At 39.9% G+C, this 27,340-nt stretch overlaps 1 protein-coding gene across 1 annotated transcript; it reads left to right on the top strand.

The window, feature by feature from the left end:
- Positions 1-4,085: 4,085 nt before the first annotated feature.
- On the top strand, positions 4,086-25,841 carry CLTRN (collectrin, amino acid transport regulator). The gene is made up of 6 exons (XM_066313905.1): positions 4,086-4,437; positions 4,802-4,860; positions 10,616-10,701; positions 17,794-17,910; positions 21,018-21,212; positions 25,248-25,841. Exons 1-6 carry the CDS (start codon positions 4,371-4,373, stop codon positions 25,396-25,398), a joined length of 675 nt encoding a protein of 224 aa, XP_066170002.1. The 5' UTR covers positions 4,086-4,370; the 3' UTR covers positions 25,399-25,841.
- The last annotated feature ends 1,499 nt before the right edge of the window (positions 25,842-27,340 follow it).

Below are 27,340 nucleotides of genomic sequence, written 5' to 3'. Positions count from 1 at the left end.
TGTGGCAACCTTCGGGTTGTGGAACTCACACTTCCATATTTTCTAAAGAAAACTACTCCTTCGTGGTCCAGTACCGCATGAACCCCATCATGAGCAGGTCAATATTGGATGCACAGACTGTACTGTACAGAGTAGCCCAGAACAGAGAAACTTTTATCTTACAACTCGCAGTTATGTACTATGCAGTAACCACCGTTACTATAAATCTCTGTGTGTCTTTCAAGATGCATGCACAGAACTGAGCATCCATGAGAGAGCATACACAGAGCAGCTCTGCCTTGAAGTGCAGTGACTCTGGTACACATTTGAACTTCCTTTCTCTGTGGCTCTTCTGGTTTCTATTTCTTGTATTTTCTGCCATGCTGACCTAAGCAGAAAAGGTCACTCTTTGCTGTATGCCCAAGCCCTCTGTGGAAAAAAGAAAGATGCATTTGATAAGCATACAGATTATGTAAAAGTTGTCCTCACCATAATATTTGCCATATGCTTCAGGAGAAGAATGGCACCTTTCCTCATGGAATTGTACATATCTTTTTTTTTTTTTTTTTTTTTTTTTTTTTTTTTTTTTTCTTTTTTTTTTTTTTTTTTTTTTTCCCTCAATGATGCAAATGGAAATTAGAAAACATGAGGGAAATGGCAGTCAAATCACTAGCTTGGATTTGTCGGATCCAGAAAATATGTGCTAAGTAGGAGACATGCAGTAAGTGTGGATTTGGGATGAGTCAGTTTTCTTTTTACACTTATTGGCATGTTGTTTGTACAATAAACATGACAATGAAGTGGTGGCAGCAGCACCATCCTCCCACTCCTCCATGCTGGAAGTCTGTTTTCCTGCTGTGGGCTGTCCTTGGTGCTTTCCACTGCAAAGTGCCTTTTCCTAGGCATATATGGGAATGCTGATGAATGCATCCTTCCCCACCTGCACGACAGCCTCAAGACCTAAATGCTCACACACTGTCAGCTTCTGTGAGCACTGATAAAAACCTGGTGACAACCAAGTCACTTTTGCACTGTTACAGTGATGACTGTGGTGGCAGTCCTCATTCAACACCCTGTTCCTCCATGCCTTCTGGAAAAGACATGCAGTGTTTGTCATTTCCACTGCAGCCAGAGAACTGCACAGCACTGTGCACAGCTGCAGTTCGGGGCTACAGTTCACCAGGTACATTTCCATGAGTGGCTAATGCTGACAGTCACACGTTGACTCTTTCCTCGTAAGAGTTGGACACAACTATTTGAGACTAAAGATTAACTTCCTCAGAGTTTAAAACTGTTAATTTGTCAAATTTGAAAACTGAGGGTAAGTTTAGCCATAGCTGTTAATTAACTTATACAATAGCTATCAATATTTTACTTCCCTGGGATTTTCCATTTCAAAGACATTGAAAGGAGGAGAAAAAGTATATTGCTAATCACATGGAGAAGATGGAGGGGGTTTGTTTGTTCGTTTTACAAAGTCATGTGCTTTCTTAAAATTTTAGTCATCTCCTCATTTGTTTGGTAGTCCAAATTTTGATGTAGTTTTAAATGTGTACATGCAGATTATACATGAACTTCTGTAGATCAAAAGCACTGAAAAAATTACAGAGTTACTCTTATTTTCAACTGGGCAGACAAATTCATTTGGTACAATAAGAGAAATAATTCTTTGCACTAGTTCAGTGATTTCTGGAATGCCGATTGTGTATGAAATTCTTCATGGCTATGACCTGTAACTCCACAGTATTTCGGAAAAACAAAGATGCTATAAAAGAGGAACTACTTAGAAATCTAACACCTCACAAAGTAGTCAGTTAAAAAACATACCTTGCATATGTGCATGAGGATTGTAATTTATTCAGGAAAAATGACTGATTAATCAGTGGCAAACAAATGCAGACATGCTTAAACAGTGCTGTGTGTCTGGCCAAAATGGGAGCGGAGAGGCTGGGCAGAAAGTTATCCATGCATGTAGATTTATTACAAAGATACTGAATGGCAGAATGTATGTCTGTCTGTCTTTTTAGATTATACAGAGGCTTCATTTGTAAACTGAAAAGTTGCAGTGCTTTTTAAGACAGTGTTTTAAAATACCATTAATTTGAAGCAAAGTTATCTTCTTACTAACACCTGATGTAATCTTGCATGTCCACCTGGCTTACTTAAAAAATGTTCTGGCTTTGGGAAAAGATTTATCGATGTAGCAATTGGTCGCTTATGTGTAGCGCTCTGTGCATGTACAACTGGATATGCACGTTGCTGTGCATGTGTATATCAAGTGCACCATGCTCTCTCCCTGTGAGCTCTGAGCTGGGGTGTTTATCACACTGCTGCTTCCTCTGGCCTCCTCCCCTCTCTGCTGGAAAAAATCATTTGTCATGCTTCTTGCCAGCAAGACAAATTGGGAAGAATCAGCCAGCCTGGCTGGAATTCAGCAGCTCTGATCAGGGAATCCAGTCATGTCCTCTGAGTTTGTTCCTGCTGGGTGTCATGTACCTTTGCTGTACTTTGACACCAGCTCTGTGCAATTCTGAGAGGAAGAACTGATTTGTGGTGTTTTACAGCAGGGAGAAGCAGTGATGCTGTGTATCACACTCAGTTCCATTTGCTTCTGGCAGCAGGGAAAGAGTGCTTGGCTTTTCTTCTCTCTTCCCAAGTTCTTCAGTGTTTCTCCCAAAGGTACAAAAAAGTTCACATGTTCACTATTGAAGCAATGCACGTGAATTTACCATGAAGTGGACTGTATTCACAGTCTTCTAAGGTTTTTTTTTTAAGTTACAAATGCAACAGAAACCTGATAGTCCTTCATAAATCTGTACATTTTTCAGTGTGTTCCTTTTGATGTGCATATATACAGCATGTTAATTTAAGCTGTCATTAGAAATGAATGCATCACTTTTTTGTTTTGATAGGCATATATTGAACATCTAAGCAGATAATGTATCCAATAGTTTTGTATCCAGACTGGGTTGCCTAGTGAGAGTAAAGAGGTGCCTGGGAAACAGCTTGGTGAATGACTTTTAAAGATGGGCTATCAAGTCCTTTAACAGTGGCCTCTAAAAGTAGTTTAAATTACTGAAACAGTAAGTTCTCTGTTACATGAAAGTCCAATTATATAATGCAGTAAATATTGGTTATTGTTTTTCATAAACTCAGCCCCACAGTTGAGTCAGATTTTCTCACTGTTTGTCATTCATGTGAAGCTCTTTGGGCTTGCAGTCTCAAGACACACTTCTTGGTTCTAAAGGACCAACTGAAAGTAATTCTGAAGTGATCTTCAAGGTAGGAAGTAATCATTAGTCAGAATGGCTACACGGGGGTGTACAGCAACAGAATGAAATAAAGTAATCCTGTCTTGCTGCCTAGATTGCAAAGACTGTTCAAATGTCTGCAGTACATTTCAGTTTCTGAATTTTTTTTTTATTTTTTATTTATTATTTATTTATTTGTCTTGGTAAGCATTTGATTAATAGTGCAGAGTGCATTAAAATATTTCCACACATCTGTACATGTATACACAGTGGGTCTACAAAACAAGAATATGTTCCTTTTCAGCATGCTTTCTACTAAGTCCTTTATTGCACCTCTGCTTATTCTAGTTGCTACCGTAACAAGCCTCAAAAATTTATTTCTCCCTACACATGACAGTTCTTTTTGTGCAAAGCAGTGCTTCAGATGTGGGGTGTTTTTGTGTAGAACAAGGTATTTTCTCTGCTGGGCTTGAGCCAGGAGACAGGAGTGGGGCTGTGGTGGGGCTGGGGGGACACGGCACTGTGCCCATCAGGCTGGCCCTTCCCAAGTGCTCTGAGTTCAAAAGCAAGTGAGGGGCAATGCCTGAGCCCTGTTTTTTGGGTCCAGATATTCTGTATTCATCACACATGTTTCTGGCGAGGTGAAAAGGTTTCCCAGTCTTCCTTTATCCTCAAGGACCCTCCATGGGGCCAGACAGTTTCCCATGGAAGACAGGTGGCAGCTTCCTTTGGGATCTAGTGGCAGCCAAACTTCAGATTCGCCTGCGGTGGTAACAGTTGCCAGCTGCTCTGGTGTTAAATCCCACAGACACCTGGTGTGTCTGACACTACCTTTGTGAGAAAAATTGTCCTGGAACACTGTAAAATGTTGTATTTTTCTGAAAAGGAAGAAGGAAAATTAAATACTTGTTGCAGCTTTTTATTTTTTTTTTTTCTCCAGAGAAAGGTAGTAAATAACTAACAGAAGACAGTTGTTTCTAGTGCCTGGTTTTAGCTAAAATAATGGGGGTTAATTATTAAACCTTTTACTTGGTCGCTCACTTGTGCTCCTGATGCTTTAATCCTGGGTCACACAAAGTTTAAGAGTGCTTTACAGGGGAGACTCACTTCTTTTTGCCTCAACCTTTCCATGCTGACGGGATGTTACGGGCTTTGCTGCTTACAGTCTCTGTAGTTGCCATTGCTCATGCTGAGCTCTGCAAACCAGGTAAGATTTGGAGCTGATTCACATCCTTCTTTAGGTAAAGTAGCTATGTTTAGACTATGAAGTTGTCAGCTTCCAAGATTTTTACTTTAACTGTTTGTCTTCAGTTTGAAAATTGAAACACTGAGCATTTAGTTCTTTTATGAGTTTGCAAATTAGATATAGAAGTTTGGCTCACTTAAAGAGGTCACGGTAAAACTCATTGAGACTCTGTAGTGCTTTTTTCATGCAAGTAACTTCTCTTCTGGGTGATTTCTTAAGACACTTTTAGAAACTGACATTTGTGAAATAATCAGAGAAGTAAATGATTTTAAGTCCTATTTTGACTGACTGTCAATATATGTTTGCTTTTCTCTCTTTGCGTCAGATGCACAGAATGCTTTCAAAGTACGGATTAGTATCAAAACAGCTTTGGGAGATAATGCAGTAAGTAAAATATCTTCACATATTTTTCCTAACTCAATATCTGCCAAAATAAAAGTAATATATACTTTAAAATTTCTGAATACAATTTGTTCTGCAGTGTTAACTGTAATGGTTTGCTCAAGTCATGATCAGGCATCCATTTCTTGACATTTGACTAGTCCACTCCTTAAAATGGCATCCTTTAGGAGAAATATAAAGCTCACTTGTTCAAAAAGAAAATTTCCTGTCAAATTTTTTTTTTTTTGTTCCCTGGAAAAGGGATAGGGATGTTACACTTTGTGCATGAGAAGTGCTGCATAATGTAAGTCTGTATTTTGGGAAAAGCACTTTTGCTCAAGAGTGCTAATTGTAAAGTCAAACATATCTAGGAAGAGAAGCAGGATTTTTAGGTCTATGAAATGGGACTTGATATCAGGCTCTCAGATAGGCCTTAATTGTAGAGATCATTCAAGCATGTCTCATCAGTTCCCTTCTAATGGAGGGCTTCAGATAGTGGCCTTTCTTCTCTGCCTGTGGTGCACACACTTGTCTCATGAGGACTGAAATGCTTTGAGTAATTCAGATCTTTGGGCTTAATGTAGAAATACTGGTGTGAGCAATGAGAGATGAGTAAGAGATTGGGACATTAGAAGACTGAGTGGTCCTTTCTGATCTAAGGCGCTATTTAGTATGTCAGAGCCCAGTACTTTGTTAGTAGTTCTGAATACTTAGAGCAAATCTGCAGCATGTTAACAAGGCTCAGCAGAAAATGAGGTATGAAACATCCTCGATGGTCATGTCCACTGTAAATCTGGTGTCTCCTTATGTTATGAGCCCTGGGAAATAAAAAGCTGTAGGTTACATGTTTTAAAAGACTGGTGATATGAGAAACTCCCTATGACTGTAGAAGCTGTTCTAAAATTACCCTGAAAGATCAGGTAATTTAAACTAACATTAGCAGGGACCTAAATTTCACTGGTAATTTCATAAACCAAAGTACAAAGAAATATTCAAGATACCTGCTCAGGTAAATGTCTCGAAATTCATAGTGAAGTCAATTCTCTTGGGTGGGAGACTTTAATTAAACAGTAGTGTTAGCCTAGGTTTTTTTAATTATTAAAAATAGTGTAATACTATGGCTGAAAATATGTCACAATCATTAATAAAGCTCCTCTTGATGATAGATGCTAATATTTTGATTTAATCTACTAGCAAAGAACAAAAATTGCAGTTCCCGGTAATGTCCTTTTTTTAGTGCCTTTTCCTTTTCCAACTGTAGTAAAATAAGGGGAGGTTGTTTGATAATTTATATTTTTTTTTTCTTTTTCATTCAAAAAGGATATGAGACAAATAATTACCCTTGAAGGCACTTCATATCGTTAGGAAAAAAAGCAATTACTGAGGAGTCTATATTTTTTGTAGTTGTTTATGTCATATAACAAAGTATGTGAAAGCTCAAAGAATGGCATAGTCAAGAACAGCATTTTAGAACAACAGCTTGCTGAAAATGGCATGATGCCATAGAAACCATCCACAAATAATAACCAATTTATTAAGTACAGAGGTAGTAGTAGTATTCCTTTCCATAGCCATTGCAGTCTTCTCTGTGAATGACTGAAATTGAAAACTGAAACTACTATGAAACTGAAATTAATTTCCGTTTAAAAAATTAGGACACTTTACTTCTTTGTGTTATTTATTTATTTATTTGCTCTAGCAAAGAAAGGTGTTATACTGTCATTGTGTCACAGTAGGACACAGCAGCTTGGTTCATTTCCAGGTCACTTCAAGCTCCACGATAACAGAAAGCCTTGATACTATGGGAATTTTTCTCTAAGAGTGGCAGGATAACTCCAGTTTACATTCAGGGGCATAGAAAATAGGCTGGTGCAGCTTTTCACATGGTGTAGTGCATGCCATCCCCTGCGTGTAAGGCTGATAAAAACAGGGCACCATTTTTAAATTTGTTCACGAGGTAAGCTGTACTCTGAGGCAGGGAGTTCCATTTAGTGTATTTATTTAGTTCTTATCACAATGGAGATGGAAAGAGCAGCTCTGATGCAGTAGGTATTCAGCCATTATCATTTTATTTGCAAATAATGGGTGTACTTGACAGAGATCTGTTTGCTGATCCGTGGGAGGAAACACAGTGCCTGTAGGCCTGAATGGATGGTGATTTATGAGTCTCCATCAGAATGGGTTTGACTTTTTGAGTGGCTTCTGGAATAGCTGCTAGTCACTAGTTGCTTTCTGTTCATGGGGCCAGCAGAGGGGTAGAGAGTTAATTCAGAAGGAACAGAGGGAACTAGAGAGTGAGAAGTGATGGGCACTGACAAGTCTGTGTAACTTGGTATCACCACTCATTTTAACCATAAGAGTCAAAAGAGTTGGCACCTCGGGGGCTGCAGCCAGCTGAAGTAGACTGTGCACTTCCCTTCTGGCTCATGTATTCAGGCTGCTTCCAAGGTAGAGAATGAAGAGGAGGAAGACTGACATACACCTTGTGTTTTGCCACCAGATGGGATGCGGAAGTGTGCTGTGTTTGTAGCCACTCTGCAGTCTGAATGGCTGTATAGTTAAGCCCAGACCCATTCAGGAGGGAAGAGTTCTTGGATGATTCTTAGTCCTCTCCTGCTCAAAGCCAGGTCAACACTTAAATCAGGTCGGGTTGCTCAGAGCAATCTTGTAATATTATATTCTCATATCCTAAATTCTGTCTTTTACAGCAGTGTTACAGCATTTCACCCCATCAGCAACCTACACTCATAATCTTTCATGCATTATTTCATCATCTTCATTTACTAAGAGGCATTTGAGATTGCCTTTCACTGTTAGCTGTGTCCAGTTCTGCTCCCCAATATATAAAGGGTGGCAAGTGCAACTGAGCCAAGGTCTTTGTGTTTGTTCCTTTGTAGTGCAGTGAAGATGGTAAATGTAACAGTTCTGATACCATCTGGTATGTAGTGTTTCATTGATAACAGTTATGTTTACAGTGTGTGGTTGTAAATTATATTTAAATGTGGTTGCAAATGATATTTACTGTTAACTCTAGAGCATGTATATCAATAGTTGCACTGCATAGGGACATCCTCAGTCATCAGCTGTGCTCCAGGCCTTTGCATTTGGAGGATAAAGCTGATACAGCCCTAAAGTAGAATGAATCAGGTCTAGTGGAAGGTGTCCCATGGCACGGGAGTTGGAACTAGATCATCTTTATAGTCCATTCCAATCTAAATTATTCAAGATTTCCTTGCATCTCTGATTGGAGGAAGCTGCTGATTAGAAACTGTTTTTTGGAAATTTATGGCCACCTGTCCTATGTTCATACCGTTTGTCAGCTTAAAGTTTTTTTTGCCTTCTTTTCCTCCTCATTATGTTGCCTCCCCCTTGTATATTCCTGTATGTGATGTACAGAGGTTCTTGTTCACCTGGAGCTCACAGCTGTTTCCATTCCTCAACTTCCTGTTTAGTCTCATTTTCTTGGGGCCTCTTGCCCTTCTGCCCGGAAGATTTTCTGCAATAACTTCTCCTGGCTCAGGCAGACCCCTGATTTCTGTTGCTCTTTCTCTGCATGTCTCCTCCCCCTCTTTTTCGCAATTTTCTGTTTATTCTGTCTCTTTTTAAGTGCCTACTCTTACAACCTGGGCCTGGAATTCCTCACTACAAATTATCTTCTCAGATTTGAGATATCCTTTTTGTTACTCTGACTTAAAGAAGTGCTAGGCTTCTGCATTATTTATGAGAGCTGTGACAAATTGTGCATGTATATATGCATTGCACTAAACATAAACATACCGAGTACATGTACTTGGTAGTGCTGCATTGTATTTGTGTCCATGTGAGCATGAAATGGAGTGTGCTTCATCATTATCCATTTTCAAGACAACTGATTAAATTATCTCTGCAGCTGGTTTGATCCACTGGCTAACAAATTGTTTTTCCTGTCCTTTTGGACCTGTTCTCAAAGACTGCAGATGGCATGTAGGGATTCAGTCAATAGTGCCTCACACAGAAAAACAGATCTTCCCTTTTAGTACTGCAAATTCTGCTTCATGGTTTAAATACAGATATCTTTTAAATGATGATAAATAGTTCTATGGCTCCGATCTGTATTAATTCCTTTACTACACAATCTCTTTTTCTTTCAGTACTAGTTGTTCTCATTACTGTCATGTTTTCATCAGTGCAGTGGGATCAAAACAAAGGCTTTTATAAATTTTTTCCAAAGTTTTTCTCTTTTTTTTTTTTCAGTTTAAGTTCCCAAGTTGACAAGTGTTATCACAGTATGCTCACAAGCCCCTTCATTCATGAGGCAAGAGTGATGAGTCAGAACCCAGGTTCTCAGCAGTGCAGCTGCACTTTATACTGCTCAAGTTGTCTGCTGCCTCAGCTTTGTTGTCCCTGTCTTATCGCATCTCAGAGAGCCCATTTCACTCAACATTCATCTAGAGATGATCAACAAGATCACTTTCTGCCCTTTAAATGACTGCATCCTTCCATGATCACTTTCCCAGGATGCCAGTACAACATGAGGGCTGCAGATACCTGAAAGTTGGATTCTTCTTTTTTTTTTTTTTTTTTTTTTTTTTTTGTGGAGAGGTTGCATCTCCAGGCATCCAAGATCAGAATTTAAAATGCAGAATTAAGATTTGAAATTTTCAATGCTATTTACTGCTCTTTGATGTACATTGCTGTTTTTTGAATGTGTTATAAAGGACCATGAAAAAGTAGGTCCAAGTTGACAACAGAGTTAAGTTTCCACACCACTGGATTTCTGGTAGTTAAAGTGTCCATGCTACCGGGTTTCTGATTTGGATGATCACAGAGCACATTTTTTTTAATACTGAAAGTTAAAGATTAGATTTGTGTTCTGACTGACTGAAGAAAGCTGTTTCTAACCTGCCTTAATATAATTCCAAGCAACTAATAATCTTTGTAATCTGCTGAAAGGGGAAGAAATTCAATCAGTATGCCTCAGTCATGGCTCCTGTTATAAAAATGTAATAGATGCAGTTCTTACAGGTCATTAGAATTGCATATGTGAATGAAAGCCCAGGGGAACCCAGTGAAGCTGTCTCAGAAAACTTAAATTAAGAAAGCATGATTTTTCATCAGGACAACAGAGAACAGATTTTGGAGCCTACATTCTTCTTCTTATTGAAGTAGTAAGGATGCTGTTTTCTTTCTTTTATCTCACATGCAATATCGTAATTTGTAATATCATTGAATCTTCTTGTAATCAGGACAGTGGGCAGCAGAAAGGCTGCAATCTCAGTTTATTTCCTGGTGTCCTAATGTCCAACTCCCAGAAACCACCTTAAATATTAAGGATTTTTTTTTATTTTTATTTGTGGCCAGAGCCAAATAGTCTTTGAGGTTGGATTTAAACCCTCTACTTTAACTGAGTTTCTCCAGCAAAAGAGGCAAGGCTGTGAGTGCAGCTTTGTGGGGAGAATTCTAGTAATACGCCCAGTCTTTGGTATAATAAACTTTACATCTCCAGTTTGGCCAGCTTTCAGAAATATTCAGTTAATTCAATTTTTGGAAACACTGTTTGCAGTTTATGTTATTTATATTACAGTTTATATTGCACTTTTTTTTTCCATTAGAAAAAGTCCTTTGTTCGTACTGAATAATAGGCATTTATTTTCTTAGCACAACCAGAGAATTTATTCATTTTCCTGATCAATACAGCATTTCAAGTTCAGTGACTCTTTTCCTCTCTGTACTTCCAGCACTGGTGCTGAAACTAATTATTTTCCCTTTTCCTTTACAGTATGCCTGGGATGATAATGAAGAGTACCTCTTCAAAGCAATGGTGGCTTTTGCAATGAGAAGATATTCCAGCAAGAGCACAACTCAGTAAGCATCTGCTTGGATTTGCCTTATGCATATTAACAGTGCTGCATGTAGTGACCCGTCCTCTGCTGTACCAAGCTGTAGAAATCATTATACAGAAATTCTAAAAGCAGACTGTTCCAGTATACTTTTGACACTCAGATACAACATCACACTGTCTCCATCTTAAGCAATGTTCAGTCTTTGAACCAGTATCCCTGTGGATGTGAAGTGACACAGCTGTGAATCTCAGTGGGATGGTGCCAGTTCACTTTCAGCAGAATGCAGCAGGGAGATTTGACACCTTCTGGAGACCATACTGGGAGGAGGTGAAGGGACACACTAGGAGGTCAGGAAAGGCAGCGCAGATTTTGAGTGAGCAGCCCTGGTGCATGCTTGCTTAGAGCTCAGCTTCAGCAGTGTGCTGAGGATGAGCTGACTCAGAGCCCTGGGAGGTGCAAAGCTGAGCCAGTGCTGTGCTCTGCTGGGTGTTCCTATCCCTGATATCACAGCAGTTGAGTTACTTGCCATCAAGAAGTTTCAGATGTTGCAGTGCAGATAGAAATCAGCCTTTAATTGGTTTTGGGATTAAATCTACCCTGAGGTATTGAATATTCTTTTCAGACTTCTGATCCTTGCTACTCTATGAAATTAGATACCAGATTAGAAAGAGCACTTAGCAAGCTGCATTTTCACGATGTTCTTATCTTTCTTAAATGAAAAACCTTGTCAGTGCATTTCCATAGGCCTGTTATTTTTTTCATTGTTTTTCAATCTGAAAGGAAAGACTGATGGTTCTGGTAGGCTAACGAGTATAAGGTTTTCAATTTACTTAAAACTGCTTCAGGGTGTCATTGCATCAGGTGAAGCATATTCCACATTTGAAAAGATGTAAATTAACTTTAGTCATGTGATGATTATTGTGGCTGCTGCATTTCTCTGAAGTAAAAGAGGATTTCCCCCTCCATGAGACAGGAGTGTTTGATTACTGCTGTCTAATTTTTATTCCTCAGAAGTGGTCTCCTTTGAGCAAAAGAGCTGTTACGTCAAGCTTAACAAAAACAGCCAAATGTGCTACTCAACCCAATTAAAATGGCACTTTAAAAAATGAGTTCAAGATACAAGGTGATTACAGATGATTATGACTTTTTCTTCAGGTTTTCAAGGCAGTAGAGTTTTCCTTCAGCATCTGATCCATAAAGGTTGACTTTTGTATACTTATTTTAGTCCTGAGTCCTTTTTTAAAATTATTCTCTTCCTTCATAGTCATGCTGCTTTCACACAGCAAAAATCCTGTGTCAGAAGCAAGTGGTATTTTTCCTACTTGAGCACTATGGTTTTCTGCAGATTAAAATAAGGTTGCTGCATGAATTGGAAAAAAAATCAACCCAGTATGGAAGGAGTAGAAGTTTTAATGGCAGTTATCTGTACCCACTCTGGGCAATCATAGAATTTGTACTCATTAATTCAGTTTCCTATCTAGAGAGTTTTCCCTATGGACAAATATGATGTGATGCGAGTGTTACTCTAGTTTGGAAGTGGTGTTGTACACATCAATAATTCCCTGCTACTAAGTTGGTCAGAAAAGTCAGTATAATATTTGGAATCAGCCATCTGTGGATTTACCTCCTTTTAAGATGGTATCAGAGTTTCTCATGGGGATAACTTGGGTACAGCCCTCATGGGGTGGATGTTACAGGTATAATTGATAACTCATGTTGCACTTAAGAGACACCTTTGGGGTCATTTTAGACAGCACATCACCTGAAGGAGAGTTGTGCAGCTGTGAGATCTGGCACAACTTCCTAGGCAACAGGCTGAGGAGTTTCCTATGCATAGATCTCTCTCAAATCCCAAGGGACCCCAGAGTCCTTGTTTAGTGATGGAGAGGCTAAATGAACCTCCCAATACACCTCAAAGAATCTGCCTGTTACATGGAAGCAGGAATGTTGTGAAAGCCTCCATCCTGTTAGATATCCTGGAAATAACACACTCCTTTCCCCACCCTCCCTTATGGTTGGCAGCTGGAAGGAAGGAGTGCAGTCCTCTTCCATCCTCTCTGCAGTGGTCATAGAGGTGTGGGAGCAGCCAGCATCCCAGAGGGAACAGCAGCATGCTGTGCACAGGAACAGCACCATGGCAGAGCTGGTGAAGAGACTTGACTGTGGTGAGGAGGGAGGCACAAGCAGGAGCTTGTAGCAAATAAATTACATTGCACTGCTGACAAATAAATTACATTTTACTACATGAGCTTTTGCAGGAAAATATCAACAGATTTTCTTCAGGAGATGTGAAAGACCAAATATTCTGTCATATATGAACAAACAAATTTCCTGTGACTGCATTCTGGTAGCATCTAAACTTACGGAAATTTTGCATCTGGTTAATTGAAGTTTTTTTTGTCAAAATAAAACCTATGGAAAAAATCACTATTATTTTACATAATTAAAAACTGGTTCTGCCAGGATATAAATTATGCATGTGGCCATAGCCAGAATGTGACAAACCTCCCCTTTAGAATCCCATTATTTCTAACACACCCAGCCTTGAAGTGACTCACAGCCACAACTAACTTCCACATGAGACACAAATTCCATTAACTTCAGCAAGCTGTATCAGACCCCAAAACAATTTGTCTGGTGGATCAGGATAACCACTGCTGCAATCTGCCCCATCATTTTTGATATTCCAAGTCACCTCTAATTAGGTTTCTGAAGCCAGCCTGTGATGACAAGCATTTCAATGTGGTGCTGCAAACAGCAGTTGATGATGTTGTTGCCCTTGTGTAACCACTGGGTGACCCAATCACAGAATGGGGAGGATTGCATGTTACATCTTGAGTTCTCTAAAGTTAATTTCCAAACTGAAATTTAATAAATCATTGAGCAATGTTTAATGTTTGAAAGGCTTGTCAAATTTTCAAGTTTGCACAAAACAGAAGAAAAGTACAATCATTGAAATTACTTAGTAGCTATTAATAGAGATACAAATAAATACTTCTTTTTCAGTGGAGAATTAAAACCCCATTATTTCCTGCTTTATATAGAGCCTTTCAATCGATTCTCAATACATATGGTCATGAACTACATAAGCTAACCTTTGATCTCTCAGTGTTAAAAAATTATTGTTGTAGCCTGTGTTAGTAACCCTGGTTTCTCTAATCTGTGACTCATTTGTAATAATATGCATCTCTTTTCAGCCTGAGACTAGTTAATTTTTAGAGCAGAAAGAATGTCAACACATTTGTTTTCATTCAAACAGAATCTACTTTTGGTACATCTTATTTATAGATAAAACTGAAAAAAAAATCCAAATTCCAATTTACCAAAAAAAATTCATCAGTGTTATCCATCTTCCTAGGATGGGCTTTTTTGACACTAAAAATATCAAAAAATCAAAATATGTGACCATTTAGAACAACAAAATAAGAATTTGGAATAAAGCTGTTAAATCAAGGTAATCCCATGGCTGCTGGGAAGAAAATAATGTTCCTTTGCAGGAGCAGCTGCAGAGCCCTGTGTTGGAAGAAGCATGATGCTTTTTGGAGAGCTGGATATAGGCACCTGGGACTTTGGGACTGTGGTTCTTTCATGAGCTAACAGCTATTGTGGGCACTCAATGCTCACTTTGACTCTCTGACAGCTTTCTTACCCCCAAACAATAATTTAAATCTCCATAAGGAGCAATGATGGTGTTTCAGGCCAAGGAATTGCCAAGGTTTCCTGAACGCTACTCACTGATATATTAAAGGAAATGAAATTTTGGACTTTTGCCATGGTGCCATAAGGACGAACCATGATCTTGTCATTTTGATGATAACAGTCTCCTATAATCCTATGTCAAAAGTCCATCAACTGCTAAGGAAAGGAAAAAATGTCCACACATATATTTACAAATACGCTTCATTAGTGCCTGGAGAAGGCAGGTTTCTCAGATCTATAGAGTGTGATGGCATAGTTGTAACAGTTCTCTGTGTTGGGAATCAAATGGCAAGCAAATGGCATGGGAGAAAAAAAAGGTGCACCACTGCACAGAAATTGCCACATTGGTGCTTGTGGAACTGTTTTGGTGTTTACTCATCTCCTATGAACTTCTCATAAATGGGATTATTCTCTTTGGGGCCTGGAAGGATTTAAGGTATCTGTATTCCACTGATGAAAAAGTGGTGGCAGTGAAACCAGAGTTTGGATGCTTGTAATTGAGAAGAAATTTTAGAATTTTAGAAACAACAGGGAAAAGAAGAGAAGCCAAATTTACATATCCTTGTGCAATCCTTGCTGCCCCTTGTTTTCGTGCTGTTTGTCCTACAGAGATGTTACCCCCATGGTGACTGATGGCCTTGTCTCATGCTAAAAATCTTGGCACTTTAGGGAAGACCCTAGCTTGAAGAGTTCTTTGAATGAGGGTATGAAAGTCAGAGTGTTCTTCCAGTCCTTGTCTGCCTTTCTCTTTGGGGATCAATCTTTCTTACCCCATTTCAAGAACATCTGTGGGGCAGCACCAACTCAGATTTTTCACCTGGTCTGGTTTTTGATTGCACCACAGAAGCTGCAGCTTTAGGAACTTTGGCAACATGAAGTTGGGTCCTATTGTTAGAAACACACAGACAGAAAACTTCCTCTGCAGTTACAATTTTAGATATTCTGTGAAGTTAGCAAGAGTTTTTCAGTCACTAGCCAAGTAGGCATTTTCCCCCTCTCCTGTAAATTTTGTGCTTTCTTTTTCTTTTACAAAGAATAAATCTGCTTTCATCTTCTGACTGTTGCCAGCAAACTGATGTGAACATCTTTTCAAATTCCAAGGGATGGCTTTCCTCTTTTATCCATAAAAATTCTCTGCAAAATTGATACTGTTTTGGGGAGTTAAAAGTGGTCATTTTGTCTCCACAAAATCATTGCTTTCCATTTTATTGCATATCTTTCTGGAATGGGTGCTTATAGCCCAGAAAGCCAACTGCATTCTGGGCTGCATCCAAAACAGTGTGGCCAGCAGGGCAAGAGAGGGGATTCTGCCATCTGCTTTGCTCTGCTCTGGTGAGACCCCATCTCAAGTGCTGCATCCAGTGTTGGGGTCCCCAGCACAGGAAGGACATGAACCTGTTGGAGCAAGCTCCAAAGAGCCAAAATGAAATGAGTGAGCTCAGTTGATTGGAGCATGGTGCTAATAATGCAAAGGGTGTGACTTTGATCCGTGTGTGCATCACTCCCATAAGAGTTGGACTTAATGATCCTTGTGGGTCCCTTCCAACTCAGAATATTCTGTGATCCTGTCATTAGAGGATTCGAGCTCCTCTCCTTCCAGGAAAAGATGAGATAGTTTGGTTTGCTTAGCCTGGAAATGACCTTCTGGCATAACCTTATAGCACCTTCCTGTACCTGAAAGGAGCCTACAAGAAAGATGGAAAGAGACTTTTGACAGGAGCATATGACAAGACAAATGGGGATGTCTTCAAACCGAAAGAGTAGGTTTAGATTAGATGTTAGTAAGAAATTCTTTACTGGTGGTGACTCACTGGCACAGGTTGCACAGAGAAGCTGTGGATGCCCCATCCATGGCAGTATGCAAAGCCAGGCTGGATGGAGCTCCAAGCAGCCTGGTCTAGTGGAAGGTTCATTGCCCATGGCATGAGGGCTGGAACAAATCTCTAAGGTCCTTTCCAGCTGAAGTCGTTCTGTGGTTCATGAGATATAGATAGATAGATAGATAGATAGATAGATAGATAGACAGACTTCTGTAAAATGATATATTGCACTAATTGGGGCACCCAAAACATCATTCAAAAAAAGTTTTCATTGGGAAGTAAACATTTCTACAAAATATTCATAATGAGACACTGTGATCTGCCTTACAAAGAGATCCTTGGCTGGATGGGGAATGTCCAGGCACAGGTGTTCTCGCTCCCTCCTGTCCCTCTCATCCCCAATCCCACCAGTACCACCAATCCCACTGCTCCAACCAGTCCCATCAATTTCACCAGTCCCATCAATCTCACCAGTCCCACCAGCCCCCCCCCCCCCAGTCTCAGCAATCCTGCTAATCGCTCCAATCTCTCCAGTCCCACCAGTCCCACCAATCCTACCAACCCCACCAGTCCCCCCCAACCCCACCATTCCCCCCAGTCTCCCATTCCCCCCGTTCCCCCCATTCCCCCATTCCCCCATTCCCCCATTCCCCCATTCCCCCCAGTCCCCCCAGTCCCACTCGCGGCTCCCCCGCGCCCGGGGCGGTGCTGCCGGCGGCCGGCAGGTGGCGCTGCCCAGCAGGGCGCGGTCACGGTGCTGAAATGGATCGGCTTTCACTTCCTTTGCTTAAATACTCGTGATTGTGTCGTTCTAGAAGGGCTTTCTGATGCTTCCATCATTTATAAGTAGAAATCTGAAAAAAAAAAAATAGTTTAGAAGGCATTTCGCACACTATTTACGTAGTATGCCATGAGAAACTACCTGCCTGTGCCGTTCCACATTTAACTTCACATAAAACTGAACAATCTTCCTTTAAAGTATATAATATAAATATTTGACACCCCATAAGCTAAAATGAAGAGGCCAGTGCCAGTAGAATGACTAAACTTAGCTTATTCCCCTAACTCTGTGCCTGGCTCTGTGAACAAAGGTGTTAAAAAGAATAACATCCATTCCACTGATCTTCCCTCCAACAAATGTGTCTTGTAGAAGAACTGCATTCACTTGACAATCACGTGGGCAATTCTTAATGACTGGTTCCTGTAGCAGTTGCTGTCAAAACCAGAATTCTTAGTTCACCAATATACTTGTTGCATTGTATGGCCTTTGTCACAACCAGTGATGACTGTTACTCACATATGGTTTTTCCATTTGATTAAACTAAATGTATATCCAAGACCATGCAAGTCTATAATAGATTTAGGATTTTGTTTGAAGACTCATTTGGTCTTCATAAGCTTGATTTCTTTAAAATCATATGGGAAATGAGAAATGCTGTGGGTTGTATTTCTTTCTTGAGTATTAACTGTTAACATTTCTTAAAATAAGAAATTTTTCCCCCTTAGTTGAGAGCAATATTTTAAGAAAATCTAAAATATTTCAATAATTCCTTCTATGCTTTTTTAATGATGATTTTTGTTTTAACTCTCTGAAGGATTTCCAATGTGCTGCTCTGCAATGTGACAGACCGGGTGTCCTTTTGGTTTGTGGTCACAGATTCTTCCAAAAATGTGACAACTGTTCCTGGAAGTGAGGTCGAGGCAGCCATCAGGTACACTCACTGCTTTTGCAGTGTTTTCTTCCTTGTTTACTGAGGATGTTTTCTCTCTCTGAGCCTTGTATGAATGACCACTTTGCTTCTTTAAGGATGAGCTAATCCAGGTTGCTAAAACACTGAGGGTCAGTACTCTTTAATGAATGGGAGATTAGAGGATGTCTAACAGTCCCATAGAATGCAAAGAATGTGAGCCTTGGGATTATAACTTTGGAAAGAGCCTTTGTTGATGCTGGAGACTCAGAAGAAATCTAGTCCCTTTCCAGAGCCCTACCTGTGATGTGCTGTCCTGTGTGTGGCACACTGCTCTCATCCAGCTGCTGCATTTCCCAGTGAGACAGCCTTCTTCCTCAGGTGATGGAAGGGCACACTTTCCACATGGGATTAATATAATTTAGCTTTCACTGCATGCTATATGCACATCTACACCTGGGCTAATGACAGCAGGCTCCCTTTTAGTGCTTCTCACTAACAGTTCATTTGACTTAGTTTAGAATTCAGCTTTCACATGAGGAGAGCTCGTGTGAACTCCTCATGAGCAGAGCTGGCTGTGTCCCAGCTTGGCTTAAGGAATCTTATGCTCACATTCTTTTCATACCAGCTCGTTCAAGAATGCCAATCAGTATCACAGTTGAGCATTGCTTGTACAAAGTACAATGCACTACAAATCACTTTGCCTTCTACTATCACGTTCTGTAGCAAGTAAAAGGAAGAATGTGGAGCTGACAAGAAAAAAAGAAAAAATGGGGTGATCTGACTTCAATCGTCCAAAAACAACCTGCACCAGGGGTTTATAAGGATGAGTTCCTCAGGCAGCAAAATGCACATGTATTTCTCAAGCATGGAGTGAAAATGGATCTCTTTGTTTTCAGGCATTCTATGTTCTGTCTTGAAAATTTGTGTTATCTCTGTGGAGGTGTAATGCCTAATTCCTGATGAATGAGTATGCGTTCCTTTGGAAAGATTAATTTAAGCTTATGAGCAGATTAAACTGTTTCCTACAGAGACACCAAACAATAGCTTCATAGCATTAGTGGAGGAAGCAGATTATTTATTCACTGAAGCTCTCTGTAAGAGTGCTGGAATGCAAGGGTTTTGCATTTCTGTTATTCTTTGATACATTCAGTAGCATAAGCTGATTTATTTAAGTCTTTTATGTGCCCTGTTTGGCACAGAAATTGGATGCTGTTATTGTTTGGTTTTTAACTGTCTTCTGTCACCTGATAAAGAATATGCTATTTATGAAAAGTTTTAATTCCTACCTAATTTAAAAACAAGATATAAAACAGTCTATAAAACCACAATGCTTTTTCTTCAATTGCTTCTGATTGCAGGCTTCCATACAAAACCTTTATTATAATTCTTCATGCTAGGGTAGCACATAACACTAGTCATGGACTAGAATATTGTTGTATGAGATTCCTACAAAGTAAGAATAAAGAGGAAGGTAAACCATGTCAGAGCTCTGTATGATACTCAAGATTTTGCACAAATACACACAAGATATAGTTATGCATATACAAACGTGAAATGTACTTGTAGCTGCCTGCATGTGTTTCAGCACATAATTCTGAAACTCAAGCCATTAGATAAGGATACACAATGCTTATTTCAGCCATTCACAATGACCCTTTCATATCAGTAAGAAAATCTTTTATAAATGGCAGACAGCTTATGGAATTATGAGTCTTAAAACATGCCATGGCTTTCAGTCCTGCCCAGGAATGCTGACTTTCCATTAAGGCTAAGAACTTCCTGTTTAAGGGACTGCCAAACATTGTAATTTCCAAGAAGAGAAATTTGTTAAATCTTACTTGTGTTTCCCATACATCTTTTCTTAGGAAATACTTGCTCTGTGGTAAATAAATTGAATTGTATACAAAAAAGAGCTGCATTAGTTCATACAATTGCTATCAAAAGGAATATCTCAAGACCAATATATGTAATCCATTTGCTTAAAAATTTTTAACATTTTGAAAAAGATAATGAAAGATACATCTAAAGCCTCTTAAGCCCACTTAGATTTAGATCCAGAAATATCTTACAAGCAATGAAATGCTTACAGGCAGTGAAAATGAATGAAGATATCCACTAAAGGATAGCAGTTGTACTACTTCTGTAAAAAAGCATATTTCTCAGACTTCAGTTTCTCATATGGAAATGGAAAAAATGTGGAAAGTACAAATCCCTTTACCTGCATCCTTCAGGGAAGAAGGACATGTTTACAGTAGGTGTGGATTCTTCCAGACCAAATTGTATCCTGTGCTTCATGGATCTAAGAAAATCTATTGCAGCAGAGGCAGATGTTCCAGCCCATGACATGAAGGATGGTTCAGTGTGAGGGACTAGGGGGCAACTGTAAGTAAATCCTGCAAGCATTGAAGGGTAGATCTGCCACTCCTGTGCTAATCTTGAATGCTGCATGGGCATGGCAACAGAGCCAGCCTTACAGCTTACAACCTGCTATGTCTTCAGGACATGGTTCAAACAAGAAATAAATAATAATACTATACATCAGGTCTCATCTGTATCTCCCAGTTTTTCAGATAAATGCATACAAAAGTCAGGTGTTCAAAGTGTTCTCAGTGTGTGGGTGTCTATGGATTACCGAGGTCTCTGGTATAGTCAAAGTCTGTGTAATCCTGCCAGCATCATAGAATCACAGAATCATTTAGGTTGAAAAAGACCTCCAAGGTTGTAAAGTTCAACCTTGCACCAAACCACCACTGTGTCAAGCAGACCCATCGCACTAAGAGCCATGTCCAAGTTGTGTCTTGGACATCTGCATGGATGGTGACTCCAACACTCCCTGGGCAGCCTTTTCCAGTGTTTAACCACCCTTGCAGCGAATTCTTCCTTGTTGTCCGACCTGAACCTCCCCTGGTGTTGTTTGAGGCTATGCCCTCGTCCTGTTGCCTGAGAGAAGAGGCTGATCCCCACTAACATCCTTTTCTTCATCATGCTGGATACATTCAGCCCTGCCTAACTTGCAGCACATTCATGAAAAATCCTTTTACTTTCTACAACCTTTTAAACTTGTAAAATATCTTTATAAAGGATTGTGATGTTTTTCTGGTTTTGTTTTTGTTTTTTTTTTTCTGAAGGATGAACCGCAACAGAATCAACAATGCCTTCCTTCTGAGTGACAAAACACTGCAGTTCCTGAAGATTACCTCAACCTTATCACCTCCTGTTGAACCCTCTACACCTGTCTGGCTTATTGTATTCGGTGTTGTTCTTTGTCTCATTGTGGCTGGGATTCTTTTCCTCGTTGTTTCAGGGATTCAGAAACACAAGAAGTAAGCAGCCTAGCCTTTCTTCTGTTTTAATGGAATACTGGTTAGTTAAGTCCGCTGAGCTGGTTTTCTGTTTCAGACAGATTAATTTAGCCTCAGACAGATTAATGCTGTGCATCCTTCCCTAGCTAGGTAAAGATAACCCATCTCTCCTTTTCTGAGGAAAAGACTTAAATTTTTTACCTGTAAAATAGTGCCTTAGTAATTTTAGGATGTAATGAGGAAATGGAGGGTACAACAGTATGATTCTGGAGGCTGCCTAACTAGAGATGAGCTTTAAAAAGGTGGTTGATGTCATCATTCTTGTGAAGGTTTACTATGGCATGGGTGAGTCTCCCCTCACAGAACACCCACATAGATACCAAGAGGGGGATGGACAGCAGTGACAGTTTCCCTTCCAGGGCAGTGGTGTCAAAAGCTGGTAGGACAAAAAAACCTGTGCTACTGCAGCTTGAGAAGACTCAGTAGAGCACACAGTAATGATTAGTGTCTGGCTGAAAAGGGTCTGCTCACTGGAACAGAGCAGGGTTTCACTTACCATTCATGGCCTGATGAGCCCAAAATACCCAGCCCTTCATAGGTTCATGGGCAGATCTCCCAGACCTTAGGAGTTTTTCTGGTGGTAAGGTAGGAGAGAGATACTCTCTTTTTCTCTCTGTTTCTGTCCTGGTGGCACTGGTGAAAAAGAGAAGACTATTCACGCTTCCCTAGTGTGAGCATGTGGGAGCAACACAGAGAGCAGGTGGGGGGTTTGATCCTGCTGTCTCTGCTGGCTCTTAGGTGAGCATAAGGAATAGAAATTTCTCAGCTGAGTTGAGGTTCTGCCATAGAAGTTCAGCTTCTACCATGCTTTTGGCTTCCACAGAGTTTAGGTTTACATGAAATTATCACTTCAGCAATAGATTCATACAGGAATGGCAGAAGAACTGAAAAGGGTAAATTCCTGCTGATGAATCAGATAATATAAAAATTATTGACTGTATAATGGATTGTATCCCCAAATATATCAGAACAAGGAATTAATATATGAAAAGTGGTATGTTGCAGAGACATCTCTTTTTTGCCTTTTTATTATCTTGAAGAATGTTAAAAGACATCAGAAGAACAACACCTGTGAAGGTTGAGTGCTTCTCATAGAGAACCTTTAGTAATGTAGTCAGAATCCCTTCAGTTATATTTTGCAATCAGAGGAGCTGCATGAATTCCCTTTCTGTTTTCAAAAAATCCTCCCAAAATTCAGCAAACAATAGTTGAAATGCTGTTGGGGAAAGAGTCTGGGAAGGTATTTGGAATCTGTGGATAGTTAAAGCCCTATCACAGCCTTGTTGTATGGACTGAATTATTTCATGTCCTAAACATAGGTAACAACCTCTTCTGTAAAACTGAATGATGTTATTACCTGAAGCCCATACCTGCCCTCTGTGCCATCATGGCTCTGTTTCTTTATAGTGTCTAACTTAAAAGGGGATGTTTGAACATTTCACATAACTGTAATAAAAATAAACTATGATAAATAGCTGTGATTTTTCTAGCTAAAATAATCACTTGTGCTTCATATCATGCTGAAAGACAGGATCTCCCCCTGTATTTTCAAAATAACTCATCTGAGCTTGAGCAGTTCCCCTCAATATGGTGTAAACTGCATGCTCTTATCATCACACTGCTATTAAAATGGCTTGTTGCTGCCTGCCTGTGCTCACTTGGCACCCTCTCTGTCTCATGATCTTGTCCTTTTTATTGCTGTGCTTTTTTCATTTCTCCCTCTGTTTCCCTACTCTACCATTACATATAACCTTTCCTCAGAGTAGGTTTATCTGTGGCTGAACTCTAACCCACTGTCACATCAATAACATCTGCAGGCAGGGGTGGAGAAGTGAGAAAGAGGGTAAACCAAGCATATATTTCTTCTATCTGCTGTTCCAAGGTTTGGAGAGGTAAAAGCAATGGTCTGGGCTGTTTGGCTTCTTGGGAAAAGAAAAAAAAAAAAAAAGCCAGACATCAGAGAAAAAGATTTCAAAAGCACTGATCTCTGTCAGACACTGGAGTAAATGGTGGTTTTTTAAAACTTCAGCATTTCCAGTAATTAATTTTCTTTTAAGTCTATCCAGAGCTTACATAATGGGAACCCACTTGCCTAGTAAGCTGTGTTGGAACTCTGGTCCCAGAGATAGTGTTGCCTTCTCATAAATCTGGCATTTTGTCTTTAAAGGCCTTTAAAGTACTATTTAAATACCTCAGTTCAGATAAGACCAAAAGCACGTGCTCCAGGGTGTCCGTGCTCAGGGTGTCAGGCAAGGGGAGTTGACCTACAGAGGAATTTCAGTATTGAGTTAGACTCATGCATCACTTATTGAACTGAGAGATTTGCTGAATTTAGTGCTTACAGTGAGCTGGGTCAGACACACTGTCTTCCAGCCTTGTGCTTGTTCTCCTATCCCTGCAGCAATAGGACACCTCCCCCCACAGCAACAGATTTGCCACATGCCCAGGGCAGGATCATCCTCTGCAGTCTGTCTGAACTCGCCCAAAGTCTCCCCTTATCCCCCAAAATCCCATCTGCAGCAAGGGCCATAAACATTTGCCCTGGGAAGAGTGAAAATAGAGTAAGTGCACAGCTTTCCCTGTTTTAGTTCTCCCAGGAATTAATTTGCGGCTGTGGGCCTTCCTGAGCTGGATTTGGTCTTCTTGTATTGGTTAACTCACAATGTTTTCTCTTCCCTTAACTTTTTGAGTCACCCCTTGGATTCATGGAAATTTTTAGCTTCTCTGAATTCCTCTGGTAATGAGTTTCACACATCTACTACTCTCCTCATTTCTTTTGAACTTCCTTCTTAGTAACTTTTATGTTTTGTCCCTGCAGCTTTGTATTAAAGAACACTCCTTTTTATCAATGTAAGAGCAGCCAGAGGTCAGAGGTTTCCGCTACTACACCCCAAGTTTATTTTAACGAGTCTGTAATGACAGGAATCTCCCAAAGGCCAATAAAGTTTTATTATTGTTAATATCTCTGTCATTAGTGGTTACAGTGAGTCAGATTTTTACAGTTGTCCTGAGTCAGATTGTTACAGTGCATGTTGTGAGATAGGAAGAAGCAGTGCAGCTGACCTTTGAGTTTCTTGTCCTCTGAAACCGCTGATGCTGCAGGCCATAAAGTACAGCAAGTTTTTCAACTATGAACTACTTGTTCTCAAGGTCAGAATAAACCTGGAATTAAAGGAACATCGTGACCTGTTGACTGATACTTATTACATCTCCTTATGATCATATTTTAGATGATTATTTTAGGTTTTTTTTAATTGTAGATAATTTTATTCAACCACTATTAAACTATGTTTTTGGGACAACTGGAGTCTGGAAAAGGAAAGCCATGCAATTCTTTTATCTGAAAAACAAAAGTATAAAATACTGAGTAGAGAGGTGGCTGCTAATGAAGTTTGAAGAAAAAAATGCAGATTTGCAGCATTTAGATTACCTGAGAAAGTAATCATGAATGTCCCAAAGAAGGTAATCATGGATGTGAGGGCACCTAAGTCTCCACATTTGGAGGCTACTGTTAGTCTAAAATGTGTTTTATTTTGTACTGATTATGGGGTGAGATCTATGACATAAATTGCTGGGTCAGACCTACATGCTTAGTGTAGACCTTCCTGAGGTAAAAAAATCCAAATAGATTTAGAGATTTTTTCAAATTTTGTTTTACCCCAGCTTTTCTTTTGCACCTTCTAGTCATGTTGCAGAATAAGAAGGTGAAATAGTACTTAAAACATACTTACAACATGTCTACTTCAGGTTTTCTGGTCTCCAATTCTGAGCTCAAACTGTTAAACTAGGGCCTCCAATCTGTGGATCCCCCAGCTATTGTATTTAGATACACCCATCTGATGTATTCACTACAGTAAGGAAGTATACCAGATTGTGCCTTTAGGAGCATAACCTATGCCAAGCTTCTAACTAAATTATGCAGTTTTCTTTCTGTAGAATCATGGTGGAGTGCTGCAGGTCAACAGAGTAAGATGGTCTTTTCTTTCTTGTTTCTAGAAAGAATAAAGATTCAACAGAGAGAGAAAATTTAGAAGAGAAAGTAGAAGTGACACTAGAAAATGGGATTCCTTGTGAAGCACTGGATTTAAAACCAGGCCACATTAATGGAGTCTTTGCTGCAGATGATGAACGGTTCACATCCCTATGAGATGCTGCCACTGTGCTCTGGTGGTTTTCTGAAAGACTCCTGTGCCTGCCTTTCCTCATCACTACTCCTGAATGTGAAACATGAAGACAAGAAAAAATCACGTAATTTCCCTTAAGAGAACCTTTTGCTGATAACACATACACTCGAACCTCCATTACAGGTCTTTTTTCATGAGCAATGCAAATAAGAAGGCCTCAGATAATATCCAGAAAATATTTCCAGAAGATGTGTGGCAGAACAGGGTTGGAATCTGCTTTGTGCCAGGCATCTCATTTTTAATGATTATTTAAATATGTCCATTGTTGGTTTTTCCCTGACATAAATGTGAAATTGCATTGTTCCTGAATGTCACTGGGGAGATCATCTATCATTATCAACTCTTGATGGGTTTTCTTTCAAGCCATATTCAAAAGTTTCTCTGTAAAATTACTTCTGTTTGGATGGAACAGTCATCAGTGCATGAAAGTTTTCTTTTACTGAGAAACAAAAAAGCTTTCACTGCCTCTGTAAGACCAGGTCAAAATACCTGGATCATCTATAGCTCTGAGGCTAGAAAAAATCTGGTACTAGAAGTGTTTTTTACTTAACTGTCAAACTTACCAATTATGTGAGCTGGAAATTAAAAGTTGCAAAACTCTGAAATTTGTTGAAATTAGAAGTTGCAACAAAGGGCAGATTTTACACAGGTGCAGTCTGTGTTTAGTGGCCCAGCTCTCATTAAATCATAGAATCACAGGCCAGTCTGGGTTGGAAGGGATCTTAAGATCATCTAGTTCTAATCCCCCTGTCATGGACAGGGACACCTTCCACTAGACCAAGTTACTCAGAGCCCCATCTAGTCCAGCCTTGAGCACTTTCAGGGATGGGGCATCCACAGCTTCTCTGGGCACTCTGTTCCAGTGCCTCAACAGCCTCCCAGTAAAGGTTTTTTTTTCCAAATACCTAATCTTCAGCTTAGAATGAATGAAGCCATTCCCCCTTGTCCTGTCATTACATGACCTTGTAAATAGTCTTTCACAGCTCTCTGGAAAAGCCTTGCTTACAGTTTTTAATAATAAATCTAGAGTAGATTTCCAACATAGCCAGCCTGGGGTCAGATGAACCTTCATGTTCATGTGATAGGTGGATAAATTTTGAAAGGATTCAAGGTGTGAAACAACAACTGCTGGGGTTGGTGCACCTGACCTGGATAAGTGGTAAAATTCAGGCTGTCTTCAGAAGCACTGGTCCGCAGAAAAGGGGAATTTTGTAAAAACAGAATGGAAATGTGTTGAAGCAAAATACGATACCTGCAGTCACCAAGCATCTGTCCACATCATCCTGGAGGCAGGATTTGACCATTAGCCATCCTGTTTCCAGTGTCATGTTTAGAGACAATATTAGAAAACCTCTTTGCTTATTAAGATTATTTCATCAGACTCCTCACCAACAGGAAAAGGGTTAAACAGAGTAAAAGCTGCTCAGCACCATCCAGTGTCCTGAAGGGTACAAAGGCTTTTTGTTTCCCAGTGTGGAAATCCTTCTGCCTTTTGGCTGTATTGAGCACCGTTGACTTGTCTCAGTATTGGCTCTTAGGACCAGTGTCAGCAGAAAGGGAGGAAAGGGAAGGAGAAGGGAAAGCAGCAGGGTGAAAGGGGAAAGATGAGCAGGAGAAGCTCAAGGCTAGGGGAGGCAGGGGAGAAGGAAAGCTAAATACAAAATAAAACTGTGGAACCCACTAATCATTTGCATCATGTGGTCTCATTTGTCACAGTTATCTTTGATGTCCTGCTAGTGGATGCCTCTGGGCAAGGACTGTATGATCTCTGTGTCCCAGTGTGTGCTTCTCCATTCTGTAAAGGATTAATAAAGTGGTTATTAGTGATAATATCTCAGTGCTTCAAAATTACCATCCACAACATGTGGATGTATTTCTTACAGTGATGTCAAAGATGAAGCTTGC

Source organism: Sylvia atricapilla, chromosome 2 (assembly GCF_009819655.1).
Source record: "Sylvia atricapilla isolate bSylAtr1 chromosome 2, bSylAtr1.pri, whole genome shotgun sequence".
Classification (NCBI taxonomy): Eukaryota; Metazoa; Chordata; class Aves; order Passeriformes; family Sylviidae; genus Sylvia; species Sylvia atricapilla.
The sequence above is the reverse complement of the archived record's forward strand: the minus strand, read 5'-3'. Positions and strand labels throughout refer to the sequence as shown.

What these genes read in the sequence shown, in the direction of transcription:
- CLTRN (XM_066313905.1), top strand. Translation starts at nt 4,371, where the DNA reads ATGTTACGGGCTTTGCTGCTTACAGTCTCTGTAGTTGCCATTGCTCAT. An exon ending in GAGGTCGAGGCAGCCATCAG is followed by an intron (nt 17,911 to 21,017) that starts GTACACTCACTG and finishes TTTTTTCTGAAG; the next exon opens with GATGAACCGCAACAGAATCA. An exon ending in GGGATTCAGAAACACAAGAA is followed by an intron (nt 21,213 to 25,247) that starts GTAAGCAGCCTA and finishes TCTTGTTTCTAG; the next exon opens with AAAGAATAAAGATTCAACAG.